This window comes from Falco biarmicus, chromosome 3 (assembly GCF_023638135.1).
Source record: "Falco biarmicus isolate bFalBia1 chromosome 3, bFalBia1.pri, whole genome shotgun sequence".
NCBI classification, from domain to species: Eukaryota; Metazoa; Chordata; class Aves; order Falconiformes; family Falconidae; genus Falco; species Falco biarmicus.
The window spans coordinates 90,320,864-90,334,446 of record NC_079290.1 but is presented as its reverse complement, the minus strand read 5'-3'; the positions used below and the strand labels follow the sequence as shown (position 1 = coordinate 90,334,446).

Here is a 13,583-nt window from a genome sequence, read left to right as displayed (position 1 = left end):
CTCACCTGAGGAATGTGAAACCACCATCTTTCTGAAGCACAAATGGTTGTACTCCAGTACAATGAGTGGAAGTATTTCAACTAAAGTCTTCAGAAAAGAGAACTACTTTCTGAACTGAAAGGGGAAAAGAAAAATGCTATTTTTTTACAGAAAACAATGTATATTTCTTCACTTTTATTTTTATTAATAAAAACCATAAATCTTAGGTTTGAGTTATTTGGCAAGGAATAACAAAGCAGAATCTTGCATGGGGAAACCGCCGAAAAGGAAGTATACTTTGGCTGAATTCTGTTCCTTTTCTAGAAAAAAACCTCGATGTGACACACCAGTGGGAAGGCATTTTGATGTCATGACATGCACATTCTTATCAACAGTCTTCTGTGCATGGATTTTATACCTTCTCTAGCATTTCTGAATTAAAACATTTTTCTTTTTAATCAGCAATTCCTTTCTGTAAAAGCTTTCATAGTGAATAGTGAAAAAATAATGCTGTCCATTTCATGTCTCAGAAATTGTAAAACACCACAAGAACAATTTTGACAATCAGGTGTAAACAACTCCAGAAAGGCATCACTGCAATATGGAAGAAGAGGGTGCCATAGGTGCACAGAAAACAAGTGAAATAGGCTTAGGCTTTTCGTAGTTCATACTAGTGAAATGCCAGGAATAGCAAAGGAGAGACTACGTATAGTTCTTGTCTCTTACCTCTACCACTGGAAGAGCATTAAAAAAATCAGAAAGTTAAGATTCATATTATATACAAAAAGCTAAGAAGCTTTTTAATCAACTTTTTGGAAAATGCAATGTTTTTAATTTCATTTGTGAAGTTAGAAATCAAGTTCATCACCATGTTTTGCTTATTAACTTATAATATCTTTTAAAATATTGCTTCACTCCAGAAGAAAGGTTTAATTCTTTTATTATTCCTAGAACTGTCACCTGTATAACATGCAGATTTCTGCTGACAGCTTCTGTTCCCTAGGCATATTCAGCTTTAACTATATAAGGAGGAAAATGTAAAATAATCTAAAAAAACCCTGATAAATCCCTTCTACTGACATACGGTTAAGTTTCATTCATTCTGATGGTAAAAGCAGTTTATTTTTATCAGCTTACCTAAAGGGACACCAAGAGGGATCACATTCACCATAGTTTTACAGTACGTGAATTAAGCAGAAATAAGTTTCAGTCTTATACAAAAAAAATTATTAAATGATCTTCACATAAGCATAACATCTACACTGATTTTAAAAACTATTAGTTGGTAAAGCAGCCAGTAAGTTGTCGTATTTTCACCAAGATCACAGGAAACCATCATCATGTACTAACAATTAACCAAATGGTGCATACAAAGCCCAAGCACTCTATCTTTTTCCTTGACATTCAAGGAGAAGTAATAATGATACTACCCTTCTACAAAACAAATTCATTTTGCATCTCTAACTAAGTGTTTACTTGTACCGAAAAATACCTGTAACCCTGAAACAAGACTGTTGCTGGAGGAGCGAAATAGCTGGCTAACCACATTTTAAACTCATCAAATAATTGGCTACTGGAAATCTGGTTTTGATTAATATCCATATGGAGTAAGCAGCAGTGCAAAGTGAATCCCTCCCAAACAAGATCAGAGCAGCTTTCCACCAGATATTCTATATACTAGGACAAAATCTTTCCCAGTTTAAGCCAGGCTTTACATGAATTATATGGTTATATGCAGGAAGAAACCGCTGTAGGCAGACCTTGTTTAGCAACTGCAAGTGCCTCTTTTGCTCTCCCCCAGATATTCTTACCCAATGAGACCTGCTGAATTTTCAAAGTTGGCAGGTTCTGAAAAGCAGTCCTCAGAGCATCATCAAATGAAAAGGAAACTAAGTTAAGAGTAACATTAACTTTTAAGCTGTCAGAACAATCCACTTACCAATTACCTAGAACGGGCATGCAAGACTACCAGATAATACCAGTCCATGGCGGGCAATCCAAATCAGATTGAAAACAGATGATCAATACATTTGTCTACTTCATATTACTAACAAGCTATGAAAATTCATAGAAAGTATATGAGGGTAAAAACCCTAAAGCTACTTGGAGAAAATAACCTATGCTTGCTGGCTAAGAACAGCAGGGGAAAAAAGGAAAAAACCCAAACCCCAACAATCACCAGATATGTAAAACAAATACTTTGCAGATACATCGCAGCAAAAAGATAACCTTCTGTCCCATGACAGGAACACAGCAGATGCTCATGAGAAAGATTAAAGTACATGTAGAAAACAGATCTTGCATCCTAGTATAGAAATAACCCAATTCAGTGACTGTGTGTTAAAATACAGATGCACCTGAGCCGATACCATGAAAAGCCATACCAACAACACACTGCTTTTGTGGGGGGCTTACTGCATAGACAGCCTCAGGCAGTATCCAGATTAGCCAGTCCTACACAAAGGCATTTGAATGTTACTGCAGTGAATGCTGAGGTCCAGAGGTATACGACCTTGGGGAAAGCATCAAACCCAGCCTTGCTCCATACATACCTGCTGCAGTGTGCTTGAGCTACCAGAGCTTCCCAAAATAAAAAAAGTTAAGGGAGAAACATGGTATAGAGGTACATCTTCCAGCTCAAGACTCCAGCTGGCTTCAGCAGAAATCAGAAAGCATCAATGCCATCAAAGTCACTCCATATGCTTGAAGTTGCAGCACTGCATTTCCCAAAATGTATCAATTAACTTTCATTACAAGGATCTTTCCATTTTCCACAGTAATCCAGCTTTCTTTTATACTCCCTGACATCAAGCAAAATTGTATCAATCTAATCCTTAAATGGCTGTCTTTGCTGAGGGACTACTTAAAAGTGTATAGATAATACCCATCTTAATTCTGAGGCATCGTATTCTCTCAGTTTTCTTCATATTTCAATTCTAGTCTGCTCCTCTTTCCATGATTTCTATATTTATCTCAGGATAGCATTAAATTTTCCAGTTAAGTGTCCTGATTTTGGCTGGGATAGAGTTAATTTTCTTACTAGTCACTGGTACAGCGCTGTCTTTTGGATTTAGGATGAGCATAATGTTGATAACACACTGATGTTCTTAGCTGTTGCTAAGTAGTGTTTATATGAAGTCAAGGCCTTTCCAGCTTCTCAGGCCCTGCCAGTGAGAAGGCTGGAGTGGCACAACAAGCTGGAAGGGGGCACAGCCAGGACAGTTGGCCCAAATTGGCCAAAGGGATATTCTGTACCATATGATATCATGCTCAGTATATAAACTGGGGAAAAGCTGGCCGGGGGTTGCTGCTTGTGAACTGGCTGGGCATCAGTCAGCGAATAGCAAGCAACTGCATTGTGCACCACTTGTTTTGTGTATTCTAATTCTTTTATAATTACTATCATTGTTATCCTCATTATTATTATTTTCTTTCTTTTCTGTCTCATTAATCTGCCTTTATGTCAACCCATGAGTTTTCTGGTTTCCACTCTTCTGATTCTCTCCCCCATCCTGCTGTGGGGGGCAGCGAGCAAGTGGCTGTGCGGTGCCTAGCTGCCAGCTGGGTTTAAACCATGACATTAAGTTTTAACAATGTGTGTCCACATGGATTCTGTAAAGAATTAAAAAATTACTAAAAGGAAAAAAAATTAAAACTAGCAACTGGAGACCATAGCATCTCTCCCATAAGCAGAAGCTGAGAAAGCTGGGGCTGCTGAGCCTGGAGAAGAGCAGGCTCAGGGGACATGTCATGAATGTGTATGGATACCTGAAGAGAGAGCACAAAGAGAACAGAGCCAGGCTCTTCTCAGTGGTGCCCTCTGACAGGCCCAGAGGCAACGGGCACAAACTGGAACACAGGGTGCTCCCTCTGAATGTCAGGAAACGCTTTTTCTACTGTGAGGGTGACAGAGCACCGGCACAGGTTGCTCAGAGGGGTTGTGGAGTCTCCATCCCTGGAGATACTTAAAAGCCACCTGGACACAGTCCTGGGCATCCAGCTGTAGGTGACCCTGCTTCAGCAGGGGGATTGGACCAGACACCTCCAAAGGCCCCTTCCCACCTCAATCATGCTGTAATTCTGTGACAGTTTTTGCCATAATTTCTCTTACTACAACAGTTTTGTCAAACAACAAACAAACCAGCTGATAGCACACTTTCCCCTCCAATTTCAAACCACGATGAAAAAGTACGTGTTATGTAAATACAAAATTCTTATTCTGGGAGTTTTTACGTAAGAGTATTTCCTTTAATTCAACAGCAAACCAATCAGTTGCGTCACCATCATGCAGCATTATATTGCAGGAAGGGAGGAAGTAAATTGCTTCTCCCCTACAGCGCACCAGGGTAAAGAGTTCGGTATTTCTCAAAGGCTTTTTCAGCTTGGTCTTAAAAAAACCCCCACCAACACCTCCCTCACACCCGCCCCAAACTTTAAATTATTTTTTTGTTTAATTTTTCATCCAACAAAGTCAATATACTTCGTGCTATGTCTCAGGCACATGCATCATAAATAAAAATACAAGGCCTACAACCTTTACTGAATCACTCAAAGTTTTAGCTTATGCTCAAGGAGAGTTCAACTCAGTTTCTCAAACCTGAATCTTTACAATACACTAGAAAATCAAAGACAATACATTGAAGATAAAGAGTTATAACTTTGAACATACAACAGCATATGGTTTTACGACCTGTCTTTATATACTGACAGGAAAAAGACTTCTCATGATATATTTTAAATAGTTCCATATACATAGCTACCTAATTCAGAATTTGTAACAAATCTTAGTTTGAAAGTATGAGAACTTCCTGAAGAAGATTTTTTTCCCACACTTTCAGTAATTCTGGGTTTATATAACACAGAAGTCCAGTATTTACAGATTTTAAATTAACAGAGATGATGGCCTGCACAGCTTCCAACACAGCTGATACCAATACCTTCTTGATCACAACTTCCTTGCAAACACCAGACAAATCTTCTTATATCAGGTAATAAAGCTCATGTAAATTCTGCTCAGCTGAGAGAGTGCTTGCTGGAAATTTTACAAGTCACATCTCCAGTCAAAAAAAAAGATAATTTTCAGAGGAATAAAAGCAATAGGAAACTCAGTATAACATATATGGAACTGAAATTATAAACAGGGGAGCTTAAAGAAGCTTTCAGTGGTTGATTCTGAAATGCAAAGCTCTAGCTAACCTTATTGCTGTTTTCCTTTTTGTCTCCCTTCCCTCAAAAAAACTTCTCCTTTTCCTAACAGCAATACCGTCAGAAGGAAATGTGTGCTTCAGCATAAAGCCTGCTTGCTTTGCTGAAGCTTTCAACCAAGCCATGGTTGAACTCACCCATAGTAACTGCGATGCCTATATACAGTTTCACTTCTGCCTTCCCCAACATAGAAAAGTAACAGTAACTAGCCCAGGGGCAGAACAGCAAGTCAGGACTAAAAGGCAGCTAAATTCCCATAGCATATCTGCAAACATTCTAGGAGAACAACAACATGCAAGTACCATTACAAGGTAAACTATGGTACACTTGGTACTCAGTAATAACTTGATATTTGCCTGCCTAGTAGTAGTGGCTACTAGTCTGTCCTCCTTTGCCCATCAACGTCATGCTTACCTCATGCTACCTTATCTTGTTATTTCTTTGTGTAGTTATACCCTTACGGGGGGGACTAACCTGTCTTCCGAAGTATCTACCATTATATCCCAAATCACCCCAACACAGATATCAGCCAAAGCTTAACCTATCCACTTATCCATCAGAAACAGCTTCCAGCAGACCTGGTTTCATTCATCTGACAACTCCAACAGTTGCAGAAGTCTTTAAAACACTCTTAAGCTATGAAGCACATCTCACTGAAAACTTTTCAGAAATACCCGTCAGTGAAACGGAGAAGGGTTTACAGCAGTCACAACTGAAGAAAGTTCACGTGGCTTCTCTGTCAGTAAAGCCAACATCAGAGCACTATGAAACCTCTCAGGTCTCATCCAGGCATTAGTGTTTTCTGTCAGGTCTGCAAGGAACTCAGCTGCCCTTCAGCATTACATACAAACCTATTACTTTCTAACTGTTTTCTGTACTTTTAACGAGACAATATTCAGTCTTTCCCATCTGCCGACACCAGCAGCATTGATTACCTATTTAACTGCACCTTTCCATCCTGTCCTTACTAAGAGGAGCACCTTTCCCAAACTGGGTAGTAAAACCAGTGTCTTACGCACAAGTTGTCATTCCATGTCACAACATCTGGAAAGGCAGCCAAGACAAGTATACATTTTTTGCTTACCTTCAAAAAGCAGCAAACAAAAGAGTTGAACTGACAACAAAACACCTAACAAAGAAAGAACTAGCCATTACAACAACAGAGGTTATCTGTCTTCACAGTTTCCTATATTTCTTAGAATGATATTTATTGAGGTAGCTCTGTTCTGCTATATATTCAAACAAAACAAAAAATCTGGTGAAAGACTGGTCATGACAAGGGCCTACATATAGCTACAGTGTCTGCAACTCAGGATTGAGAGCTGTCACCAAGACACCCCTTTATCACAAAGGCATAATCAATACAGTCTTCCCACATGGCTTTTCTGAATTTGAAAGGTTACAAACAAAACCAGAGATACTTCACAATATCTGAAACAAACAAAAATTATCTCACAGTGTAAGCAAAGCCAGGAGCTTACTATGAAGAAGTAGCAACAATTTATTATATTTTTGTACTCACAGATTAGCTTAATATAACTGGAATCAAGTTCCCAGAAAGTTATAAGCAACTTATTTTGGAAATAACTAGAAACAAATCAACTCCTGAAAAATGTAAATGCAACTTAAATATTCAAGCCCCTTCTTTATGATTTTCATTAAAGCTATTTAAATCTTTGAGAATGTTGAACTTTTGTAGCCATGAAGGCACATTTTAAGACTAAAGCTAGTTATGTGTAAGCTGCTCCCTTCAGTAAAGGCATTTGCCAAGCATAGCAATCAAAGACATAAAAAAAAACCCCAAAAAACAACCCAAAACCAAAAAGGTTTCTTCACCCACAATGTCCAAGCTTGAATTCTAGTCATACGTATATACAGGAAAACATCTGAGGTTCAGGAACGAGGATGAGACATTTGAGCCAGTTTTATTTCTAAATTTCAAGTGTCTCAATTTGTATTGTACTTTCTTATGCAAAGATGATACGCAAGGGGACACAAATTCAAGTTTAATATGTAGGTCCTAACCAAAGCCTTGTAAAAGATATGGAACACTGTATGAAGGAGAGACTTCCAAACCATACCAAAATGGTCTCACAGATGTGGAGGGCACTGCTATTGAAACCAATGGAAGAAGCTGTCATAGAAGTTTGTGAAGATCTAGCAGAGATACTGAACATGAAGGATGACTACACAAGCGCTGTGCATCTAAAGGCACAGTGCTGACTCCACAATAAGAATTTGCTTCAGGCTAGAAGAGCAAAGTTGCTAGATACAATATACATTTCCATATTTTACATTACAGTATATCTTAATCTCTGTTTGCAGGAGTGACATTACCACTGCTGGAAAATGGATGGGTGTTTTTGCAAAAAACTAAGAAATCCTAGCCATCTATCGTTTGCTTTTGTAACCAAGTGCTCTGAAACATGGTTCAAAGACAAACCAGCTTCTAAGTCACTAGCTGACCACATGATGCTAGTTGTTTTAAATCCTATGAAACTTCATTTGAATCTCTTCATAGCAGTCTATAAAGAGAAAGACAAAAAAAAAAAGAAATAGCAGCATGCACTCATAGTTTAGCTTGCCTAAAAGGATTCTGAGAAGTGCCAATGAACACTTGCACTGAAATTCTCCCATTCTGTATAGGAATGCAGAGTATGAAAGCTTTCTATTGCTCTGTGGAAATCCTCAGGCGGCATTCCAAACATACTTCACATTCAATAAGAATTGACAGTCATACTTTTTCTCCATCCACTCAGATTATTAAAAACCTCAGTGTAAAACCCACAGAAATTCATCTAACTTTGGGACAGGGAAGAGCAGGTACAAAGCTCGTGCCAAGAAGAAATTCTGACTTTAGGTATCAACAGAAATAAAAAGCTGCTTCTTTTTTAATCTGACCACATTAAGAATTTTTATTCACTGAAGCATAACATTCTACTGACCTTGAAGTGACAATCATTCCAAACTCTGCTACTTTCTACATCAATAGTTTCTATGAAGAAAACTATTGGTTTATTCTCAGATACCTTCTGGCACATAAAAGCGAGAGAAGGTACCTGAACTACTCATATATATTTCTCCACAAGTCTTCATGTGAGGATCTACAAATGTGAGCACAACAGACTGGACCTCTCAACAAAACTGAACTTTTTAACCACCTTCAGAAACTATCCAAACTTACTTTTCCATCTGACCGGTGCCTTAGTCTTCTACCTAAATCCAACAATACCAGATGCTTAAGAGGGAAAAAGAGATGAATTCTTTCAAAGACCATATAATTGTCAGCCTATCAAGAGTCTTCTGCAATCTGTTTTTTAACATTTGGAAATTAGCATAAATTCAGAGGCATAAGACCATCATCTCTTGCTGACATTAACCAGAAGCAGGCTGAACAGCACTGTCACAATTGATAGTTCAGTGCTAGACTCCAGACTGCAAGAAAGTCTGACGGCAGTAAGTTAAAAAAAAATATAAATCTACTTGAGCTATAGAAAAAATCTTTTTTTCATTGTTCTCGATCTGTCACCTTTCAATGTCACTCAACGTGAACTGCCTTTTGAATCCTTGTTGAGACAAAAAAATCCTTTGAAAAGCATTCTCTAACCTTGTACACATCAGATTTCACGACACTTAACCTTTAACCTAACGTCTAGCATGATATTTAACACATGACATTGTTAAACTGCTCCAAAATAAGTTCTAGTGCCCCCTCACACATCTCTTCCCACTGCCTCCTCCCCCCTTTTTTTTAACAGTGATGTCCCATCACTATCTATCATTCAGCAAGTCAGGACAATAATCATTACTATGCTCTCACAGAAGCATACATTGGCCATTTTTTTTGCATGCACAACACCAGTTACACAGGTTGCAGTTTTTTAATTCTACTGGAGTACACACATTATCAATAAGTGGAAACAATTTATCATGTTAACAAAGAAAAGAGAATGTTTAATCAATCAGATGAATTGATTGGAATCCCCAAGGAAGCTGCTTTTAATGAAACAGAAATTTGTATCAGTTTGAAGCCTTGAAGAACGAGTTTTTGCAACATTCACCAATCTTATCATAAAGATGGCCACACCGAAGATCTCAGCTGGACAAAACCAAGTATGAAATTCTAGGCGTTCATAACCAAGATAACCAGAATATAAATAAAACAGCATGAATTATTAAAAAAAAAATCCATACCATTTTTAAAAGATGTTGAAAACCAATAACAAGTAGAAAGCTTAGATACAGTCTATTATCCCAGCCATCTAGATACTACTAGTTCTTTCCAAATTTTAAGTCTAACTGCATGGCTTCGCAACACTAGAAACATTTTTTAAAACAAACAAAAATACGGGACTGCTTACAAAATAACTTTAGGTGTCTTAGAATACACATAAATAGTCTTTCAACTGTCCACTAACCACAACAACTTTCATTTCAATACCTTCCCATTAGTTCATTAAATCCTCAAAAGTCAGGTGGCTGGCCAGCTTCTCTGTCTCAATGCCACTTCCACAAGCTGCCTCCTCTTCAGAACTCTACATTTCTTGACATTAACGTTGATAAGACACACAAGTGATTTTACTGTAAGTCATCTGATACTAAAACTCAAAAGCTCTTAGGGCCAGCTACGTGACTATTTTCCTAATATCTGTACCACTTTTTCTCCCAAAAGCTATACTAACTCAGTATATGTACTGCTCCCCAACTCCAAATCCCAAAATGGTTAGCCAAAGCCTGCAGACACTTAGTAAACATGCCAGCACTAATTATAGGAAACATTGTGTTAATTGTGCATGACCTACGAAACTCAGACCCATCCCTGGATGACATAACCATTCCAGTGCATCAGCAGAAATAACACGCTGGCTCCTGACAGCCCGTTTTTGCCAGTTTTCAGACTTTTACATTTAGCAGCCATGCCTTAACACCCAGCTCTTTCTCCTAACAGCACACAACATCTCTCTTGACCGTAGGCACTGAAGAAGGCACAAGAAACCCCAACACAACTAAAAAGTAAGGCTGAAATTTCCACCCCTGATGTTTCTCCCACGTTTGGCACACACGTGACCTTCACAGGAAGGCTGAGGCTCCATAAGGTACGTGAGCGGGACCAAGGTAACATCTGTCCTAGCACCCCATCTCCCCAGCCCCCGGCTGCCCCGCTCCCACGCACCCCCCAGGCCCACACGCAGGGGACAGCAAACAAAAAGCGACGCCAGACGCTCTCCCCGCCCGCCCAAATGCCCTACCGACACGCACCGGCGAGGGCTGCGCCGTGAGGCGCCCCTGCCCAGCTCCAGCGGCGGCTGCCGCTCCTCCCCAGGCCCCCGGCCCGCACCGCCCGCCGCCCCCGGCCCGACACTCCCTCCCCCGAGCCACTTACTGAGCTGCCCGGAGCCGGGCTCCCTGCCGCCTGCTCCCCCCAGCGCGCTGCCGCCCAGGGCCCCGCCGGCGGGCGGCGTGCCGCTCTGCCGCTCGAAGTTGCCGGGGTTGGAGAAGAAATCGCGGAGCCGGGGCAGCTCCCGGCCGCTCTCCAGCAGCTCCGTATGCAGCTCCAGCGCCGTCAGCAAGAACTGGTCCCGCAGAAGCTGCGCCGCTATCGCGTCCATCGACAGCCGCGGCGGCTCCCCCGCGCCGACCCCGCCGCCCGCCCCCGCACCGCCGCCGGCATCGCCCGGCGCCGCCGCACGCAAACCCGGCAGCTCCTCGGGGCTCCCCGCGGCTGCCGCCGCCTCCTGCTGCTGCTGCGGGTATGCCGGCCCGCCCGGCTCGTTGCTGCTGCTGCTGCCGCCGCCGGGCCTGGACTCCTCGGGCTCGTCCTCTTCAGAGTCGCTGAGGAAGGGGTTCACGCTGCTGCCGCCGCCCGCCGCCGCCATCTTACGGCGCGACCACTGCCGAGGCGCTACCTCGGCAAAGCCTGCGCGGAACCGCCACCGGCGCAGCCACCTCTGACAGGGCCAGTGCCAGGGCCGGGGCCGGGGCCAGGGCCGTTGCCAGCCCCCCTCGCCGCTGCGGGCGCTGCCGCCGGCAGCAACAGCGACTCCCTCCCACCACCGTCACCGCCGCCTCCTCAGCCGCCTCCCACCGGCCTCACTACCGCTTCCGGGTCCCAACTCTCGCGAGAGTTCCCCCCGCCAACCCCGAGCAGCGCCCCAGCACTCAGCCCCTTCCCGTCCAGGCCTCGCGCCCGCCCCCTGCACGCGAGAGACGGGCGGGGTCTCGGGGCGGGGCCCGAGGGAGCAGGAGGTGCCTTGCGAGGGGCGGGGCTCGCGTGTGGCGCCAGGGCAGGGGTGTGGCCGAGGAGCGGGAAGGGACAGGCGGAAGCGGAAGCCATTGGGCTCGCGGCAGAGGAGAGGAGTGAGTCTTGGCGCCTGCGCACTGAGCGCGGGCCGCGGGTGCCCCGGTGGGGGTGGGCTGCGGCCGGGTGGGTTTCTCGGCACCCGGTTTCTGCTTGTGGGGGCAGGTGCAGGCGCAGGCCTGCCCCTCTGGCCTCCGGAGAGCTTTGGCTGGGCTAGTGGCCTGGCAGCGGTGGTCCGCCCGGTGGCGTAAGGGCGGTGGTGGGGTGTGGGACTCGGCTGCAGCGCCCGGGTAGGGCCCAGCTCCCCGTCACCCTGGGTTGGTTGGTTGGGCCGGTGTGGGGTTGCCTGGAGAGGGCAGCGCTGAGCGGGGTGTCCCGGGCCGGGCCGGTGCTTGGGCGGCCTGGGCTCCGTGCCCCCGGCAGGGGTGAGCCATAGTCCAGCAGGAAGTGTGCCTGGTAGGCCTGAAACTGGGAAGTGTGGGGGCACGGGTGGTCATGAGTTACTGCTGCTAAAAAGACGATGTGAAGCTGTTAACCTTGTGTGTTACCTGGCAAGAAACTCAAATTGAATCTTGAGTGTAGCAATAGGCACTGTTAGCTAACCAAGGAAGTTCAGCTTACTAGACATGATGAAGAACAAGATCAGCATTGGTTTCTGTTCTGGTTTTTTATATATATGTGTAAATCGTGCCCCGTTCCTATTAATAGGAGTGCTGTTTGCATCAAGTTGATTCACTAGGAGTTATTTGCTTTACTGAGAGCAGAATATTGCTGAAATCTTGGCAATAAAATAGTGGCAACATGTTGCGGTAATACAGAAGTCTAGAAGCAATATTCAGTACTATGACGACAAACTATTCTGTTCATATCATGATAGTATGCTATAAAAGACTGGCTTTCCGTCTCTTGTTAATTTGTGTAAATTTGTAAATAGTGTATTCAATTTTGCATTCTGTCCTACAATAAAATTTGAATTCTTTCGTTAACGTACTGGTTTATGTTACTGATACACAAAAATAGAGTAACTAGTGGAGTGTGAACTGGTTGTAGCATAAGGTAAAATGGCATTATATTGAAAATGCTTTAAAATTTGACTCAGACCCCAATAAAAATGCGAGTAAAAAAATCTTACTGTTGCTGCTCCGGTGGGATTAGGAACCCTTGAAGAAATCTTGTGTACTTTCATTTCTGGGGAGTTAAAGCATGTTTAGCATGAGTTTGTTAAAAGTTGATGGGCTGGTGTTCTGCCGCTTCCCTTAAAATGGAGGGAAATGCTTACGGGTGTCCTGTAGCGGCCCCTAGTGGCGATCGGTAGCGGTTACATGTGGCTTAAAGTTTAAAGGTCGTTCAAACCCTAGATTCTGCCTTTCTTAATTTTGAGAGACTCATTTTTGCCGACTTCTGTGTGCAGTTACAGTAAGGACTATTTTTTTCAATGTTCTTCGCCTGAAATAATGTAAATGTTTTTCTCTGTTTTGGTATTTCAAAAGAGGTTTGTTGGGGTTTATGAAACTAACTGAAATATTTACAGCTGTCACTCAAAATAATTTATGGATGGCTGGGATAAAGTTAACACGGCTAAAATGTGTGTTCCAGAGCTGAAAAATGTGCTTTTAAAATTTAAATTTAAATTAAACTAAAATTTTAAAATTTAAAATTAAAAAATTCTCCAGAGCTGGAGAAAAATGTGCTTTTAAAAATATGCTTAAAAGTAGTTTCTTATGGTATACCGAAGGGATGTTATTTTGAGGCACCTGAGAAGAAAACCTGATAAAAGTATAGTATCTTGGAGGATGTGCAAGGCAGAAAAAGATGCATGAGTTCTAGAAATAAAGCAATATATAGGCCTAGTTAAGGCTGACAGCTACAAACTAATTTTTTTCTTAAATTATTCAGTAGTCATTCTGAGAGGCAAGTTGTTCAAGCTGCTTTGTCTCTTACTGGAGTTAGTGTTTCTTCTAACTTTTAAAGCACTGAAGAACAGTATGCCTAAATACATCTTGGAAGGCTTGATGGCTAAAAACAGGTCTGTCAAGCTTAGTACCCAAAATAGAAGTGGCTTGTAGAAAAAAGATCTTCAGAATTTTTTTGAGCTGGAGGT

The 13,583-nt window shown here is 42.6% G+C and overlaps 2 protein-coding genes across 5 annotated transcripts in view; one reads left to right on the top strand and one right to left on the bottom strand.

The window, feature by feature from the left end:
- RELCH (RAB11 binding and LisH domain, coiled-coil and HEAT repeat containing) overlaps positions 1-11,243 on the bottom strand; it is a 79,175-nt gene extending 67,932 nt beyond the window's left edge. The window contains exon 1 of one of the 4 annotated variants that reach the window (XM_056330485.1): positions 10,568-11,243. In XM_056330485.1, the coding sequence (XP_056186460.1) occupies positions 10,568-11,060 (493 nt within the window). In that variant the 5' untranslated portion in view covers positions 11,061-11,243. The remainder of the gene's footprint in view (positions 1-10,567) is intronic. The other 3 variants (XM_056330484.1, XM_056330483.1, XM_056330482.1) reach the window with 3 other exon arrangements.
- Positions 11,244-11,444: 201 nt separating this feature from the next.
- Positions 11,445-13,583, top strand: part of PIGN (phosphatidylinositol glycan anchor biosynthesis class N) — a 106,961-nt gene continuing 104,822 nt past the window's right edge. The window contains exon 1 of the mRNA XM_056331326.1: positions 11,445-11,541. The gene's annotated coding sequence lies outside the window, so the exon portion shown is untranslated. The remainder of the gene's footprint in view (positions 11,542-13,583) is intronic.